This window comes from Anabrus simplex, chromosome 13, assembly GCF_040414725.1.
Source record: "Anabrus simplex isolate iqAnaSimp1 chromosome 13, ASM4041472v1, whole genome shotgun sequence".
Taxonomy (NCBI): domain Eukaryota; kingdom Metazoa; phylum Arthropoda; class Insecta; order Orthoptera; family Tettigoniidae; genus Anabrus; species Anabrus simplex.
Window position 1 is genome coordinate 24,713,407 of NC_090277.1, and position 19,573 is coordinate 24,732,979.

At 39.3% G+C, this 19,573-nt stretch overlaps 1 protein-coding gene across 1 annotated transcript in view; it reads right to left on the reverse strand.

Annotated features, from left to right (window-relative positions):
- Positions 1–19,573, reverse strand: part of LOC137502864 (uncharacterized) — a 138,917-nt gene that overhangs the window by 9,285 nt on the left and 110,059 nt on the right. The window contains exons 4-6 of the mRNA XM_068230021.1: positions 17,608–17,690; positions 6,870–7,029; positions 5,366–5,534 (exon numbers count right to left, since the gene is read on the reverse strand). Of these exons, the coding sequence (XP_068086122.1) occupies positions 5,366–5,534; positions 6,870–7,029; positions 17,608–17,690 (412 nt within the window). The remainder of the gene's footprint in view (positions 1–5,365; positions 5,535–6,869; positions 7,030–17,607; positions 17,691–19,573) is intronic.

Below are 19,573 nucleotides of genomic sequence, written 5' to 3' on the forward strand. Positions count from 1 at the left end.
AAAGGCTAAAAACGTGTCCCTACTGGGACACTATGAGTCATGTGAATAGTCCAGAGTATGATGAGGTGGACTTATTGGTGTTGTAATGAGATAAAGAAGCGGTTCAGGGAGTGGTTAAACAAGATCTTGTTCCTGTGATTGGATAGCAAGGGTTAATCTACATGCACCATGTAAGAAACGGGGAAGCTGAGGTCTACATAGGCATGTGATCAAACGGCGAGAAGCATACTGGACTTGGTTTGATGGAGAATACCTGACTTCAAACAGCGGAGCAACGTTTGTGGAAAGTGGCATTATTGTGTTTGAGAAGTGTAGTAATAACCTACAACTGTGGAGTGCATAGGCACTTGGTATTGTGCCACTTGTGGAGGCTTGGTATTATGTGTTTGTTAGAGCTATTGAGTGCTGTATTTTAGACATTCCCTAATTTATGTTCCGGAACATCAAGTGTGTGTTCCTCAAGTGATGTATATATAAACCAAGTGTTAGAATCAGTGAACATAATATTACAAAGGTCCAATATCTGTGTGATATAACAAGTGCAAATAATGGGAATATGCAAGTTGTGTTGATACACAGATAAAGTCAAGTGTACCTATCTACACATGTGTGCTTTGTTCAATGAGCTGACTTCAAACGGTGGCTTGTTTCTCGCTTTTGGTTTTCCACTGTTTTTGTTGCTGTCAGTAATTGTGTAAATATGGACTCTTCCAGCAACAGTTTGTGAGTGTATTTTATGTATATTTTGGTGTGTTGATGAAGTGCCCATGCACGGATTTTGTTTAGAATATAATTATTTTAGAATCATTGGAAGTTTTGATGAGCCTAGGTGTGGTCCCTACCTATTTAGTCGCTTTCATGTTATGTAAGGCCTAAAGATGCAGAACGCAGCAGATTGTTCACGCCCTGGGTGAGAAAGAATTATCATGCTCTATCAAAATTCAAGGGATTCATTCTGGTGAACTCTGGCGCAGATAATAAGGAGATTTCAAAATATTACTTTAGGAATTTATTTTATCTCTTTACATCTCAATAATACTCGCGCAATGTCTGTCCTATAAATACCTGTACACCGAGCAACAACGTACCATCGATCATTTACTATCACCGCTTTGGGATGGTGGAATGCTCTTCCCAAAGACATCAAGGATGATGCATCAAAAAGTATGTTTAAAACTTCGTACCAGCAGTTCTCCTTAAGTGCTTCCAGCAAGGTACCTGTACGAGTGGAACGACCGACTGTGTGTGAAAATCATGTTATGAGATTATTATACAATAAAATATTGGGTTAATATGATAATTGAATTAAATTTAAAACATCTGTACTGTATTTACCAAGTAGAATTAAAGGTAGCTGGTAGTAACTACAGTATTTAAATTAGGTCTAGTATTGCAAGGATACAATTAACTAAATTTCATTTAGTATTTTTATTAGTTTAGTTGTATTTTCGGTTCGTATTTCTTTCGTTATATATTGAAATAAGTATTGTTTTAAATCTGTATTATGTAGGCAGTTCTTTTTTCTTTATTTCTTCTTGGTGTGTATACATTCATATTTTGTCTTAAGCATTAGTTTTATTTGTAGTTCTTGGTATTTTACGTTTATCAATGTAATTGTATTAATAAGTAATAATATGTGTGTGATCAAATGTAAGAAAGAGCCAAGAGCGTTAACTTCACCACAGAAAATAAAGGCTATCTCTCTAACTATTTTAAAGAGTTAGTAATCTATTCAGATAGATTTTATTTGGCGTGAGGCTATAAAGTATTTTCTTCATATTTGATTTATGTTAATGATATTGCAAAGGCTAATTATAAACAATATACTGCCAATGGCGCCAGTGTGGGGCGATTAGGTATTTAATTCATATTTGACTATTTAAATGATATGGCAATTGCTATTAATGATTTTAATGATTATTCACATAAATTACTGTGGGCGTTTAAAATATTGTATATATAGTTTGCATACTTCAAGAAACTTCATACCACATCCATTACAATAATTTGGGCGAAATCCCACAATCGCAAAATTGTGTTGTCAAATATTAGATTTGCTTGAAATATTACCACAATCAAGAAAAAGATGTGGACATATCTAATAAGCGCTGTCTTTTTCACGTAACTACGATATATTAGCGAGGTCACTTTCAACACACGCTTTTCACCAAAAGTGATACACACATCCTTTTCAGCAAAATAAGTGAGCTGCAAATTACCTTGTCTTTTCGAAAACTAAACTTTGGGAAAAAAACTATCGCACTGATCATAAGAATACAGACCCTTGCCCGGAAGGGGTAAGGTGGTGTTATCGAAGAACTTCTTCCCATAGTCATCAGAAGAAATGAGAGCGCTAAACAGTATGTGTAAGAAGGAGATTTCAAACATGCGACTACTGAGAAAACTTTTTACCACACTGATTACAAGGTATGGATCAGCAAGTGTCGAAGAACTTGTTTACAAAGAAACTCCTTTCCACATTCATCACAGGTATGTTGACGCTGACCAGTACGTTAAACAGGTGCCGCCAAAGGAGTGACTTTTGAGAAAAAAGCTTATCACATTGCATAGAGGAATGTGAATGCTCACCGATACGTATAACATTGTGGTACGGAAGAGACGACTTCTTATTAAAATTATTACCACTTTGAATACAGACAAAAAGACTGGCTGTAGTGTGGATAATGTAGTCTCGACAAAGATATTCATTGTGAGAAAAGTATTTACGACATTCATGACACGTATATTGAAAATCAATTGTACGTGTATACAGGGGCCGGCACATATATGAGACTGACAGGTAAAGTTCTTACCTCATTCATTACAAAAATAGATATTACCACCAGTATGTGTATACAAATGTCCCTTAAAACCCGACTAGAATAAAAATTCCTTACCAAAAGTATCACACGAGAATGAACGTTGTCCAGTATGTGAGAGCATGTCATTATCATCATCGGTTTGCCCTTCCAGCGAGCCGGGTAGAGTGTTTGAAAACGAGCGTCTTCCAAAGCTGCCTATTCAAAAACATTTCGTTGTCCAAGACAGATTCCCAATTCCATCCTCTTCCCTCCACATCTTCCCTCAGTTGGTCCATCCATCTTCTTCTTGGTCTTCCAGCTGCTCTTGTACCTGTTATTCTCTTTTCCAAATAAGCACATGGTAACCTTGTGCTATTCATTCGTTTAACATGCCCAAACCATTTAAGTCTAGATGACCTAAGTCTTTCCTCCATCGATTAATTTAGACCTAGGTTAGATCGGATCTCTTCATTTTTCACACGATCAATTCGGGTGTTTTGGAGGGCAGCTCTAAGAAATTTCATTTCACAGGCTTGAATCCTACTACAATCCTTTGATGTTAGCGTGCAGGTTTCCAGAGAATACGTAAGGATAGGAATGAAATATGACTTATACAGGGTCATTTTTGTTCTTTGTGGGACTTTCTCATCCCATAGTAGGTGTCTAATGATACTATAAAAGTTAGAGCCGTTGGTTACTCTGTTTGTTATTTCTATCTCAGCTCTGTTATTATTAGCCATTATGCTTCCTAAATAACTGAATTGGTGTACTACTTCAACTTGGTGGTCCTGTATTTTTATGCTGCATTCTGTATTATGTCTGCTGATTTTCAATGCTACTGTTTTTGATGGGTTCAATTTCATTCCATAATCATCAAACTTCTTACACCATGCATTCTGATTTTGCACTCCCTCCTCTGTTTCATCCCAGATTGCCACATCGTCTGCAAACACCAGAGCCTGAAGATCTTTATTACCTTTTCCTTTTAGTTACTTTAAAATGGTATCCATAACTGCTATGAATAGAAGAGGTGATAAGGCACTTCCCTGTTGTACTCCTTCAGTTGTATTGAAACATTCAGAGTGACCATCTCCAAATCTGACACAGCTTTTACAATTAGTATATAGCATTTGGATCTTCCTAATAAGGTACCCCGGTACACCAAGTTTTCTAAGACTTTTCCAAGTAGTTGATCTAGGATCTTTATCATACGCTTTTTCAAGGTCCATAAACACAATAATTAGGACTTTTCCTCTTTCCCAGGTTTCTCTGCCAACATCCTCAAAGCAAATATCAGATTTGTTGTGCTTCTTCCAGTCCTAAAGCCATGTTGTTCCTCTTCTAAGATAGGCTCTAGTATATCCCTTACTCTGGCTTCAATGATCTTCTCCATAATTTTAAGGCCGTGTGATAAGAGGGTAATGCCTCTGTAATTTTCACTTTTCCTTCTACTCCCTTTTGTAAGATACGAACTATCACCCCTTTTGTCCAATCTTCAGGTATTTCATTATTCTTCCATATTGTTCTGAGAACTCTATACAGCCACTGTATTCCTGGTGGACCAGCAGCTTTAATCATATCAGCTGTAATTTCATCAGCTCCTGCTGACTTACCACTTCTCATCCTATGGAGAGCTTGCTCTACTTCTGTCCATGTAATTGGGATATCTTCCTCTATTGTTTTCTGTCCTACATCCTCAAGAGAGATCTCTTTAGGGCCATTTAGGATCTTGTCAAAATACTGCCCCATTGTATCCGTGATATCTTTCATATTGCGAACTATATTCCCATCTGCTGTCTCCAGAGCTGTAATTGCTTCCTTATCTGATCTTTTACTTTTTACTATTCCATATATCATTTTCATATTCCCTTTAGTGTCTTCTTCCAGTTTAGTTGTAAATTCTTTCCAACTTTTCTATTTTTCTTCCCGTACAATTCTCTTGACTTCCAACTTTCTGTATCTATATTCCTTTGCTATTTCTTCCAATTTATTGTTGTCTATTTGGTCGCTGTTGATTCTTCTGTCAGACTTAGCCACATCAAGAAGGTTTTTGGCTTTATTCCTTTTCATTATGTCTTCTTTCACTTTATCATTCCGCCAAGATGTTCTTTTCTCTCTCATTCTTCTGCTTGTTCTTCCACATATTTTATCTGCACTATCAACCAGACTTGCCTTAAAATCATTCCATTCTTCATTACCTTTCTTTGTGTCTGTTATTGGTATTTTAGCTCAGATTTCCCTGCTGAAACTGCTGTTTGACTTCCATATCTTTCAATTGCCAGTCTTTAATTCGTGTTTTTTCTTCTTGTTTACTTTAATAATAGGTTTGGTGACTTTTAGGTCTGCAATGAGGAGTCTATGGTCACTATCAAGGCTCTCACTAGGTATCACTTTTACATCATGCACCTTTTCTCCACTTGACCTATCTGTGATGATAAGATCTATCACTGATCTATACTGACCATCCCAAATGTATCTCGTTATGTTGTGGCTATCCCGTTTCCGAAACCACGAGTTCTTCACCAGAAGTTGGTTTCGTGTACATAGATCAAGCAGAAGTTTACCCTCCTCATTTCTATTACCAAACCCATATGGACCATTAATGCCTTCATAACCTGACCTATCAGTTCCTACCTGAGCATTAAAATCCCCAATTATCATTATGTTCTCTTCATCAATGATGTCCTCTAGTTTTTCTAGGAAGCTTGCTTTTTGGTGATCGCTACAACCATGCTGGGGAGCATAAACTTGGATTACAGTTTGAGTTTCTCCATTTCGGAATATTTTAGCTTTGAATAATCTCTCATTGATGAAGGAGACATCTGTTACACTATCAATGTCTTTATGGAGTATAAAACCAACTCCATTCCTCGCCACTGCAGGATTACCACTCCAGTATAATTTATATCCGCCTCTAACATTATTGTGTTGCAACCTTTCCTTTTGGTTTCACTTAGCCCTAGGATGTGAAAATGTCTACGGTTCATTAAATCCGTGATTTCGTTGCATTTTCCTGTTAGAGTCATAACGTTTAAGGTTCCAAACCGAAGCCTGTTTCTATGATCGGTTCTTCTCGTGCATCTTGAATGAGCATCGGACATGACGTCTTCATTAGTTCCAAGAGTACTTGAAGTATTGTCGACATTCAGAATATGTTTCTTTCCGAGGCTCGTTTTCGTTTTGAAAGCAACTGCATTGTACTCCTGTACTGACTTGCTAGGCCTAACGTACTAGAGGATTTTCTTTCTGGGTGGTCTCCCTTAGCCTTTGGCAGTCCCCTGCCGCACTGCAAGGCGGCAGCTGATGAATTTATGTGTTATTTCCCACACAAAGGTCTCATCTTATCCAACCTTCTAAGGGAAACTCCTCTGCTCGCAGCTATTGGTTTTCCCTTAGTTTGCCTGGTTTGTTATCGGCCGCGAGACCCTCGACCAGACAGTCGCAGGTAGTACCGTCTACTGTCGCATACGGTAGCAGAATATATTATGACCTCTGTTGTAGAAAATTTCGCCTGTAGGTGAATGCACGACCACATCGTTGACGGGAGTGTTGACGCTGACCAGTATGTGTAAGCAGGTGCTTCCGCATATACCACTTAGAAGAGAATCTCTCACCGCATTCATTACAGGAATATCGTCGTACAGCATTATGCGTTAACATGTGTTTACCGAGAGTACTAGCGTGAGTAAACTGTTTACCGCATTGTGTACAAGAATAGTGACGCTCACTAGTATGTGTTAGCAGGTGTTGCCTGAGTGTACACTTCTGGACAAACTTTCTACCGCATTCTCCACATTCAAACGGACGCTCACCAGTATGTATTAGCATGTGTCGCCGAAGATTAGACTTTACAGAAAACTCCGAACCGCATTGTTTGCATAAATATGGACGCTCACCAGTATGCGTAAGCAGGTGCTGCGCTAGTGCATACTTCTCGGCGAACTCTTTTCCACACTGTCTACAGGAATATGGACGCTCACCAGTGTGTTTAAACATGTGTCGCTGAAGATTCGCCTTCGCAGAAAACTTCGAACCACATTCATTACAACAGAATACGCGTTGTCTAACGGGATGGATTTCTCTCCGATCAGAGTCAGAAAACACGTGTATGTTGTACTCTTTACAAGTAGGCAAAATGCACATTACCTCACTTCCTTCTTTCAATATCTTGCAGCTACTCTTACATGTATCCATTGGACTTCCGGTCAATAATGCAACGTTCGCAAATCTAGAGAGAAGAAAACAAAATGTATGTACCAAAATTGCTTCTTATCATATTACATAGCACTCCAATTCTCAAAAATTTCAGATTAAGTTTCTAACTGATAAGCCATATAATTTCCAATTGTCAAATAAAAGATATGATTAGACGGCATGTAACCACAGCACATCCAAAATATTCAAGAGGGTGCAATAAGGAAGTAATAATTTTTAGAATGCTTTACTTAGTGATTTCTTTATGTGCATTCTTCAACTTTAATTCTAACTCAAACTCATCATATTTAGGGTGCCAAATACCACCTATTTTTTTTATAGCTTCATCCGTAGTGAGGTTACCTGATGACATGATTTCTCTATCATGTACAGGGATATTGGCAATTCCGGACAATTTGTTGTGCAATTTCTGAGATAAACATGTGAACTATAAGGCCGGGAAGAAATTTCTGACTGAAGCTCCTCAGCTACTTCAAACGAGATAGTACCTGTCAACACGTCGTCAACATAAAAACAAGAAGATGCAAATAGAATGAGATTCTGTGTGTTTGTCAGCAAGTTGAACCAGAAATCTCGGAGCAAGAAACAGGGAAGACCGTGTAAATGTAGTAAGGTGGTAGTCATTCATTTTCTCATCAGAGGATTCACGCCACGCAATAATGTGAAGACTCCTGTGGTCGGGAAGTATTAAAACAAATTTGTGCATCTTAGCAATATCAGTTGAAAGAGTAACAAGGTAAGTTGTGAACCGTAAAACAATAGATAGGAAGTAAGGTTGAATTTCAGGGTGAACCATTTACAGAGAGTTCAAAGCTATTTCATGATTCACGTCATCCGTAAAAGTGAACATTTGGCTTGGTTGTTACGCTAGAATCTTTGAGAACACAATGGTGGGGCATATAAAAGCTTCATGAATTATAAGTCTCAAGGGATGCAATTTTCGCGTGTACTGTTTCACTGTATTCATGCAAGAAAATTACATACAGCTGCTTCAAGTCGCGAAATCTAGCAAAATTATCTTAAATGTGTTTGAGCGTTTTAACTGCTTTATGCTTTCACTGATCTACAAGTGTAATGTCAGGAAGAACAGGAAATTGGCCAACAAACCTGCCAGAATCGCCATTTCATCATTATTCAAGAAAATTTTCTTCACATTCCCTTTCTTCAGGAGTAAGAAATGGTTGATGAAGTTCTTCAAGCTTCCGAAACATTTGCAATTTTTTGTAAAGGGAATCAGGATATAAAAGCCTGGCACACCGAAAGTTGGCGGTATTCTTAACACAAAGTTCAGGGATGGTGCCTAACAATCCCTGTGACATAACCATACTACTCTCAACGGAAAATTACAATGTCACTGCCCTAATAACCATAAAAATGTACTAACAAACCCATAGCAACATAACAAACTATCCCCAACATTCATGTTGTATACACGAACCTATTGGGTAGCATACAAACGCTATCAGACATAAATTGCAGTACAGAACAACCTACTTTACAGCATGAATTACAAGATAATGTTAACAAGTTATATTCCCCACTAACTATTGATAACCAACTCCATATTCCTCACCACACCACCCAACGTTCCAAACCTCCCCTCCCACCCTAAGCACTCTAAAATATTAAAATATTCCTATGAACATTACAAGGTATACCTTTGAAATTTCAAACCAAATACTCAGACAGATACTCAGACAAATACTCAGATGCTTGATCATTCATTAAGGCCATTAAAAGAAAAGCATGGGCAAATACTTGCACAGAATTATGCAACATAACCAACACTCGAAAATACCACACCAAATTAAAACAACTGACAAACATAAAGCAATACTATCCCTATTGCCCAGTAATACATAACAAATCTGCACTCAGTGATAATAAAACAATAACTGAAATTCTTGCAGATCATTATAATGTAATTTTCTCACCATCTTCCGATCGCAATATCCACCATCCTGACAACGATGCAATATCGGAATATTCGGGGATCACAGAAAATCTTTTACCTTTGAATCCCCTCCACCTCCTGAATCTCAACATCCCCTAAATGCTCTTAATAGAGTCTAAGATATAAAAGACACACTCAACAAGAAGGAACACTGTCCCTGGAGTAGATCAAATTACGTACTGACACATGTAAGAAGCACCACAACCCTTCCTACAACTCCTAAACAAAGTATACACCATAATTCTCCAAACTGAATTCTTCCCCTCCCCTCCCACATATTGGCTACATACCAAAAACATTTGTTATTTTGGAAACCCCCAAAACCACCATCCCAATTAAATTCATATCGTCCCATAATTCTTCTAACAGAGTGTTCTAAAATTTCTTGAATCATCTTACCTCACTGTATCTACACCTATTCCGACTCGCTCCCATCATATGCCTCAGTAACACGCCAGCTTCTGTCCTAAGCACACCATACATGACCATGTCTTCCATATCTATATATCCATCACAAAATATTTACATACAAAAATACGCGCAGCACTCACCTGTCTTGATGTTAAGAATGCCTTTCAACAGGCTGATATTTAAACTCCATCACCTTCCAGTTCCAATGACAATCACCTACTTCTAGCCAAAATCAGTATCCATAACACATTTACCTACACCATTCCAATCAAAGCAAGAGTACCACAAGGTGTCCCACTGTCACCACTTTTGTATGTCCGGTTATTTTTATCAATATTATCCAACCTATGCCCCCCCACATAAGTTTGTCAGCTCGCAGCACACACAGCAATAATGGCTGCGGAATCCAATAACCATTCCTTGCAATCCCGTCCCAAAACCAATTTAAATTAACTCGAACAATGACTCAATCTCTGACAAATCAAAACTAATGTAACGAAAAAATATATTATTTCCTAACCGTAAACGTATATGCCGTGCAACTAACAAACGCTTTCTAACTGTAAATAATCAACCCCTTGCTGTAACAACCACACTTACCTAACTAGGCATAACGTTTCAAAATTATTTTCAATGGAACGTACATTTGGACCAAATTTTTAAAAGGCATCCCACAGGATTCACTTCCTCCCCTGGCTGTAGGGGTCAAGCCTGGGGATTAAAAGCCATACAAATCACACCTCCTACCAAGGACTGTTTCCCACTTCCAAGATATATTTAAACACAAAATGGAATTGTGGACAAACATAGATCACAAATCTCTGGGCGAGGTTCTTCTTATTTTTCTCTTCCTCAGAAATTATGACAACTTGGCTTATTCACATGGAGAGGAATTTTGTTAAAACTTTTATGTCATCGATTATATACTGAACTTTAAAATATATATAAATGTATCTAGGCAAAAAATAAAAAATATATATTTAACACTGTTTCACTTCGAGGAAAACAATGTTTTCTGTTCTGTTATGATGTTTGTAGTGATTCAATACTTTAACAAGAAAACAATTTTTATATCCGACAATGTGTTTCAGGAAACAAGAAGAAAATTTTCTTAAGTTTACTTCCATGAAATGTGTGAAATTAGCACACAACCATAACTAAAACAAATATCTGTAAATGCAATTTGCCACAGAGTCGATTTGTTAGACTGATGGCTCAGTCCCATAGTGAGGAGAGTGAAATAACTTCTTCTTCTTCTTCTTCTTCTTCTTTGTCGTTTAGGCCTACTGAGGACCACGGGGCTCATATATACTCTTCGGTAAAGTTGTTGCTTTCTTCTTCTTCCAATACTCCTTCATTTGCTGACTATGAGCCAGCTTTCTCTCCTCTGTCCACTTAGTTCCTGTAGTCTTCTTGCTTGTAAGGGACGTTGGGAAAATTCCGTGTCGGATGGCTTGACGGAACAGTAGTCAGTCATGAGTTTGTCCTAGTGGGATATCTAGTTGTTCCATATCCGACTTAACTGACGTGATCCATTTGTTCTTAGAAGCCTTGCCTCTTCCTGTTACTGTGTATGTCCTGTTGGTGAGTCTTTTGGAATCCAGACGGGCCAAGTGTCCATAAAAGGTCAGGCGCATTTTCCTTATAGACGTGACGATGTCCTCCTGGTGTTCATACAGTTCATCATTATGGCGGATTCTGTAAGTGCCTCCTTCCTCTCTGATTGGTCCTAATATCCTCCTGAGGATCTTCCTCTCTTTTAACTCTAGCTTTCTGAGTGGGCCCTTCCTAGCCATTACAAGGCACTCAGAAGAATACAGAACAAATGGTTTGACAACCGAATTGTAGTGTCTGAGTTTGACACGAGTGATAAGTCCTTTCAAACTTGGTACATCTGGCATCTATGGCTAGGTTCTCGCTCTGATTCGCAGAGATCCATTCTCCCAAGTACTTAACTGCAGGTACTTTTCGTATGGTAGCGTCTGTGAGAGAAATTGTAGAAGGGGCCTCCTTGATATTGGTCATAAATTCAGTCTTCTGGATGCTGATCTACAGACCAGTCTTAACCGCTACACTATGAAGACTCTGTAAGTTGTAGGTAGCCTCCTCTATATTGTTTGCCAGTAGAATAGGGTCTTCGGCAAAGGCTAGGCACGGGACAATGAGGTTGTCTCTCTTGTACCCAAGCTTCACTCCAGCTCTTGGTGGTAGCATCGTTCTCCATTCCCTAATGATCTTTTCCAGGACACAGTTGAAGAGAATGCAGGAGAGACCATCACCCTGTCTAACTCCTGTTCTGATTGGAAAGCTTTTGGATAGTTCACCTCTGAACCTGACCTTGGACGTCGTGTTACTCAGAGTGGCTTGAACCAATCTTAGGGTCTTCCCATCCAGGCCAAATTCCCATAGTATCGAGAAAAGGGTGTCTCTGTCCACAGAGTTATAAGCTTTCTGAAAATCTACTAGGACCACCACCCAGGGATGTCCACCTCGGCTTTTGTAATTGAAAACTGTCTTAAGATTGTGTATCTGTTCTGGACAAGATCTAGTCTTACGGAAACCAGCTTGGTATTCACCTAACTGTGAGTCTAGCTGTGTGGTGACTCTATTGAGCAGGGCTACAGTGAGGATCTTGTAGGTAATTTGTAACAAGGAAATACCTCTATAATTGTTGAAGTCTGTCTTACTTCCCTTCTTGTGGAGGGGACGAATCAAGGCAGACGTCCATCCTTCGGGTAGGGACTCTGTTGTCCATATGTCCTTTATGATTTGATGGATGCTCTGCAAAGACTGGTCATCTGCATGTTTCCACATCTCGGCAAATATGCCGTCTTCATCAGAAACCTTGTTGTTCTTGAGACCACCGATGATGTCCTTTATTTCTTCTCTCGTAGATGGTTGAGAATCAGGGTTCCTGTGTGAAGGCTCATGGAAAATAAGCTTTTCTTTAGGTTCCTCTGCGTTTAGTAGCTTCTGGAAATAATCTGCAACAGTTTCGGTGCAGTCTTTATTGTTCAGTTGAAGTTTTCCATCTGGCCCGTGGAGGATGAGGGTAGGAGCTGTGTACTGGGTCGTTTGCTTCTTAAGTCCTTTGTACAGGTCTCTTGAGTTGTTTCTCTGAAAATTATTATTTTCAGCCTGTTGCATTAGGCTCCTGAGGTAATTTCTCTTGGCACTGTGGATGGTGTTACCTGTAGCTTTCCTTTGCATGAGGAAGGCTTCATAATTGGCTTCAATTTTATGTTGGTTCCACCTAGTCCAGGCTTTACGCCTTTCTTCTATAACCTCATCACACTTTGAATTCCACCATGGGTGTTTCCCTTTGGTTGATGAGGCAGGGATAGTTTCTTGAGCAGCATCCAGCAAGGCCTTTTGTAAGGCAGGCCATCCTTCTTTCTCTGTGTTCTTCCTGAGGGTATCCTGAAAATCACAATCCTCATTGCGCAGTCGCAGAGTGTTGAACCTGGGTATCGTAAGGCTACTTTGGAGAGTTGGTGTTTTTCTAAAGGGTTGCATATTAATCTTGACAAGTGAAAGGTAGTGATCAGAATCTATATTGGCTCCTCGTAATACCTTGACATTCTGTATGTCCGTGTGATGTTGCCGTGCTATAGCAACATGGTCTAACTGGATATAACTATTAAACAAAAAAAGATTGGTTCATCTCTCTTTGCCTCTCACTGTCATTAGGAAAATATCTACTACGAAACAATCTACCCCACGTTATATTTGCAAAGACTGCGGAAGAACCTTCCTCTGGGGGTACAACAAGAGCGTAATAAGATGTCGTGTAGTACAATTTTTCGGTGAAAACAGTGTAAAATTCTGTTCTGGAAACCTTCCAATGGCAAACATCATGAAGACATTTACAGTGTAGTTTCACCGATAAAGAAGTTTAGAGAGCTCAAATCTATTCTACCAGATAATTATTTATTTATGAATAGTAAACCTATAAAAATATTTCCAACTTAAAGTTATGTTCCTATGCTCACCTCTCAAGAGGAAGAGAAGTAAGATAAAGAAGAGGGAGAAAACGAAGATCTCGAAGGTATTCACCATCAGAGTTTTCAATTTTTGTTTCATTGCCTAAGCCTACTGCATGTTCTATCACAGTGAAAATATCTAAAGAAGGAGAACAGCAGGATCAGATACAAAATGAAGGAGGCGATGAAAAAGAAGACGACTGAGGAGGTCTCAACGCATTTTTTACCCACAAACCAATACACTTTTCTAGATATCAACAGTCTGCATGTAGTCCGAAATGTTAACAACAAGCCTCTGTTACCGTATGTAGATATAAGATCCCAACATACTCATAGAACGCTTGGAACAGATAAGGGCCGATCAAGATTGTTGTTACACAAAGTATGAAGCAGATATTCTAGAAAAAGGGCAAGAATTACATTGTGTGAGTGTTACTGACTAATAGCCTTTACAGTACAGTCAGTAGAGTAGCTTTATTTTTTTCTGTAGCATACAGTACACCATAATGTTGCAGACTCTTCAATAACCTACATCTCTCATGGTGTTATCTCCAACTCTATCTGTAGAGTTTCAAGCCCGTATAAAGCAAGACAGACACTCGAAATAGTAGGCTAGTTAAAATGGTAGTTTAGGGGAACTATAATATTTAATTCTTGTACAGCAGTGCTAGTAGTCGTTCTATCAAAATTGCTACATAAATAGAGATGTAAAACAAAATGTGTTAGGCTTTACACAACCTACCTAGTCCCATATAAACAATATATACTATCTTGTACAGAACTACAAGTTCAACTCCGAGCCCCTCTGGCTGCCTTCCATTTTGCCCCTATCAGTCATAAACTTTACACCATCTCCCCAGTCCCATTAGCAAATGTTTAGCCACCATTTTGTTCCAAGGTCCGCTCCAAGGGAGCTAATGCTTTTGCACACTGCACAAAGATAATTGGAGGTAAGTGGTCAAGGTAGAAAACAGCATGTGGTCGAGTATTTTGAAGGCTGTTAATTATCCTGACATCTGTTAAGTAAAGGATGGAGAGGGAGAGCGGTATTGGCTTAGCTGTGTTTGAGTACATATTTTTACTTTCCCGTGGTTCATTACTGTCCCCTTTAAATTTCTCACTGAACGTTGAGGCAATGGCCTCGAGGGAGGTAAATATTGTCATTAGAGTAGAATGCACTTTGTGCTGATTTGTCGTGTTTACTATTAACGTATTAACACATGCCTTTGCTGTTGCAACTTATCTTGTTTATGTGGTTCTTGCATGCTTCATGGATGAATTTCTTGGTGGTATTCCTCACGCATTTATATTTGTCCCAAATAAGATTGCTTGTATCCTGTTTCCATTTCCTCTAAAGCACAATACTCTTGCATATCATTTTGACCATTTATTTTGTAATATATAGAGAGTGTATCTTGGTAACAATGGGTAGATGGCTTCTTAGAAGTTATGATAGCAGTTCCCAGCAGGCTTTTTGAAGTAATAGACTTCTCTATTACATTTCTTACTGGGGTTTCTTGTATTTAATGGTAGCTGTAAGTGCTAGGTGTTTGGAGAAACAGAGGATCACTTCCGTTCTCAGTACTGAGGATAGAGGGTTTACCGGTTCGTTCAGTAATTAATTGTTTAAGGAACACGTTCTAGAATTTGACAATGAATGCCGCTGCTAATGGGCTGATGGGAAGAAGCTGGAGGTGAAGGCGATCATGCTGCCGGAACATTTCCGAGATAAAATCACCAGCCAAGCCTTCTAGATACTTTTGAATCCATTTTGGATACTTTGTACATGACTTAGAGGCAGCGGTAATTCCTCATTGATGTCACTGTAGGGGGGGTTCGGGGCTCAGTACAAGGAACCCAAAAGGTACTTGTTTCCAGCGCATGTGAATTCCATGCAAACAAATTCTGTCTTTGTTTTCAGCTGCTAAAATCGCACAGGGTTGAATTCGGGTTTCATGGCATTACGTGTTCTTACCCCTGAGGTTTTCTAAATACTGTGTATGACTGAGATACCAATTCTATGTCATAGATTGACGAATTTATCCAGGATTCACTAACGCCCACAATTAGTGGGTCTAAAGTAGCAAGAGTGGCCAGAACTGCCTGTTCATGCTTCACATATTTCAGGTCGCAAACATTAAACCAAATTCGGTAACTGTCTTGCTATATGCAGTCAAATATTCTGAGTTGCTAATATCAGAATTTACATTGCATGATGTCAAATTTTAAAAATGATTTTGAGATTCAGGAGAACTACATTTCCAACATGGCCATGTCTGCACCCCCGAGTTAATGTCCTGCAGAAGAGATGTATTAATCATTGCACATATTCTCTGGACTGGTGAGTAAAAATGTACACGTCACATTGTTGATTCGCATGATGCTTAGAATTACACACGTAACACAGGCATTTGAATGAGACTGCTGAGTTTGGTCATGGGTTCGATTCAACATCTCCACTGAGAGTAACTGAACACATCACAAGGTGGGGAAAAGATACAGGTGGTTTGGCAACATTGCTTCCTCCGGAAACCCGCCAACCTCCAGACGTCCGATAGCCATTCCTATAGTGGACTGTAGACCGTAACTTCTACACCACGAACAAGAATTAATCTCACATTTGGATACTACTAATAAGCACTTATTAAGTTTTACACCTGTATACAGTTCTCTGTTTGTCAAGGAGTACTTTGATACTAATCTTGCAGATGTCATTACACTTTATACAATTATAAACACGGCACAAACTCTGAGAACTCGTATCACTATGGAGCTGCCTACCACCATCTTCAACTATTTTGTGGTTATGTTGTTGAATAAATTGTTATATTTAAATATTCGAGAATAACATTCTTGCAAAACCAAACATTTGATTCCTTCACTTTCATCCAACACAGCAAGACAAGAGACAGTGCTGCCAACATTCCTATCCCGGATTATACCTTCTACCTGCCTGAACACTGAGGATTCTGAGGCAAACTCCTTGCTTTGAAATAATCACCAACTTTACTTTTGTTTTCTCACTTAATTTAACCCTAACATGATGCATGCTTCAAATAGGTTGCTCACCTGTTACTCATGACCATATTTCAGTTTTATTGATTTGATAGTTCTTGGATTATTCAGATGAGTGAGTCGGTGGTGTTTTCTATTTCTACCATACATTGCCCATGATCACAAGATTGTGCAGAAATCAGCTACTACTTACGCTTCAGATTTAAGAACATAGATTGTGAAACAGCAACAGGAGGCCAAGCTAAATGTCAGAGAGCAGTAAAGACTCACATTTAGATAATTAACTATCTCCAAACTGCTTGGAGCAGTGTTTATAATGAGGTGAGAGATGTGAAAAATAAATTATAAAAAAATACACAAGAGAGAATATAATATACCAGTCTCTGTTGATCGGTGTTGGAATTTCAGCCACAGAATCCATAGTCAGATTTTAAAAGATTAGAAAAAAATTGAGTCTGGAAAGTAATTTGTGTACATCAGAACTTGGTCATTCATCTGAAAACAATCCGGCCTACAAATATAAGAAAGAGTCCTGACAGGTGTCTGATGTCATTCTTCCACCTGAAAAAACTGTAGAAAATTCGTGCAACAAGATAAATTCTGCTATGCCATCATACCAGCCAGTGTATTCTACGGCTTTGAAACTTAACAAGCCACTGAAGGTTACAGTAAATATATCGATATCACAGACAGGAGGTATTTGCAAAGTTTCACTAATGAAAGAAATTAGGGTTTCGATAGAAGAATGCAAATATGTACAAAGGTTTGAAAGGAGACAGAATCAAGTGCCTAATTCACGGCAGGTTGATTCCCTAGAATGGACATGTTGCAAGAATGGCGAACAGCAAGGTCATGGTCAACGAGACACTCCAGGAACACCTATTACAATACGTAGAAAAGAACTGAGATGGTAATATTAATAGTCACTGTACTGGCTCAGATACCGAAAGGTGCCAACTAGGCGGCTTGCTGATCACTAGATACTACAGGCCGATTTATTTAATTTTGTCGAATTTTCTCATGAGCCACAATCAAACCAAGAAGTTCGGACCATGAGTGAAGTACAGGAGACAGAATTCGAGAAGGATCTGGATGGACCTGTGCTCGCCTTGAATGCAAGGTATTGGGATATCGAGGACTTCACTCCACCTCTTGTCTGCAGGGGGAGAAAATTCCATATTGCCGAGGGTTAGGAATGCCAAATGTAAGTAAGTTAAACAGTACTTACTTCTCTTCTTCTTTGAAACAAGCGACAAGCTGACCAACGGTGTGTTCATCTACGCATATTTCATCCTTAATATCGGTGGAAGGCTGTAGAAACAAATATGCAAAACAAAGTAAGAAATGTAGAGTAAACAGATAACTAGTGTTACAATTTATAAATAGACATGACAAAACTGAAAAAATAAACGGCATAGTTGCACAATAAAAATATCAATTTCTTCTCCCAATGTAAAAAGAAACAAAAAAAGAAGTGTCAGGTCAAAATTATATGAAAAACAGGAACAATAAAAGGCAATTTTTTGCCATTTGCTTTACGTCGCACTGACAAAGACAGGTCTTATGGCAACGATGGGACAAGGAAGAGCTAGGAGTGGGAAGGAAGCGGCCGTGGCCTTAATTAAACTACAGCCCCAGCATTTGCCTGGTGTGAAAATGGAAAACAACGGAAAACCATTTTCAGGGCTGCCAACAGCGGGGTTCGAACCTGCTATCTCCCGAATACTGGATACTGGCCGCACTTAAGCGACTGCAGCTATCGAGCTCGGCGAACAAGAAAAGGAACTCATAATAGGATAAAGAGGACAGCACTGGAAGAGGGAGCAAAAGCAGAAAAAAAGGACACCAATAATCTCTGCAAATTTTTCTTATCTTCCTGCAACTTCTTATCTTCCTGCAACTTCCTGTCTTCCTGTTCATCCTATTACGCGTTCTTAAATGACTGGTCACTTGTTTGTTTCTTGCGTTCCTACAGATGACTCTGATTGTCAGACATACATTGGATCTTAACTTGAGAAAGGTCAATCTCTTGCCTCTTGCGTACAACAAATAGTCAGTTGTTGGACTTTTCGTTGACTCTAGACAATCTGAAGGCAATGTCAATATAGTCTTATAACATTTACATTCAAATTTTAAAGGACAAAGCTGGCCGAGTTTTCTACGCATAGCAAGTACACCGCATTCCCGGAAGCCCCAGAATTGATTCTCGGACAAGTCAGAGATTATTGCCAGACTCTGACAGATATTTGCTGGTCCAGTCAGGCTATACGAGAACAATGATGGTGTTAATTGATAAAGAGTTAGAGTCCTTAGTCTAAGAAGCCAAGAATAATGGGCAAGAAAATTTGTTGTGCTCACCACACATCGACTTAAAAACTGCAGGCCATCAGGCTGAGCAGAGGTCGCTTGGTAGGGTAATGCTCATCAGAGCTGTAGAGCCACAGGTTTGCTTTGGTCTTAAAAGGACTCTGTTCAGAGACTTCTTTTTTTTTTGCTAGGGGCTTTACGTCGCACCGACACAGATAGGTCTTATGGCGACGATGGGATAGGAAAGGCCTAGGAGTTGGAAGGAAGCGGCCGTGGCCTTAATTAAGGTACAGCCCCAGCATTTGCCTGGTGTGAAAATGGGAAACCACGGAAAACCATTTTCAGGGCTGCCGATAGTGGGATTCGAACCTACTATCTCCCGGATGCAAGCTCACAGCCGCGCGCCTCTACACGCACGGCCAACTCGCCCGGTCAGAGACTTCTAAACTACCTAATATGTTTCCTAGACATGAGCAGCAGTAGCGCCGATTAGGGGGGCGTGGGAGGTTGCAGTCCCCCCCATCTTTGTGGAGAAAAATAAAAGTTTATTCCATTTTAGCCAACTGAAACGGAATTACTTATAAAACTATTTCGGTTGTGTTTTCAGCTAATTCTTTCCTTTAATTTATTCAATTATTAAGAAAAATATTAAGTGATAATACGCACAAAGTATCGTTCGACGCGGCTAACTGAATTGTACAGCGCCACATTAAGTAGTGAAGACCCGCGGAGCAAAGTGTACCATGTTTTGCGACGAAGGGTAGCCGGGGTATATTTTTGCCAAGATAGCACGCTTGCCGCGCGCATTCGTCAGTCTGTCAATCTCACTCAATGTATCTGTGTAGTTGTATCTAGTGTTTTTAGGTTTTTAGCGTGTAGTCATACAC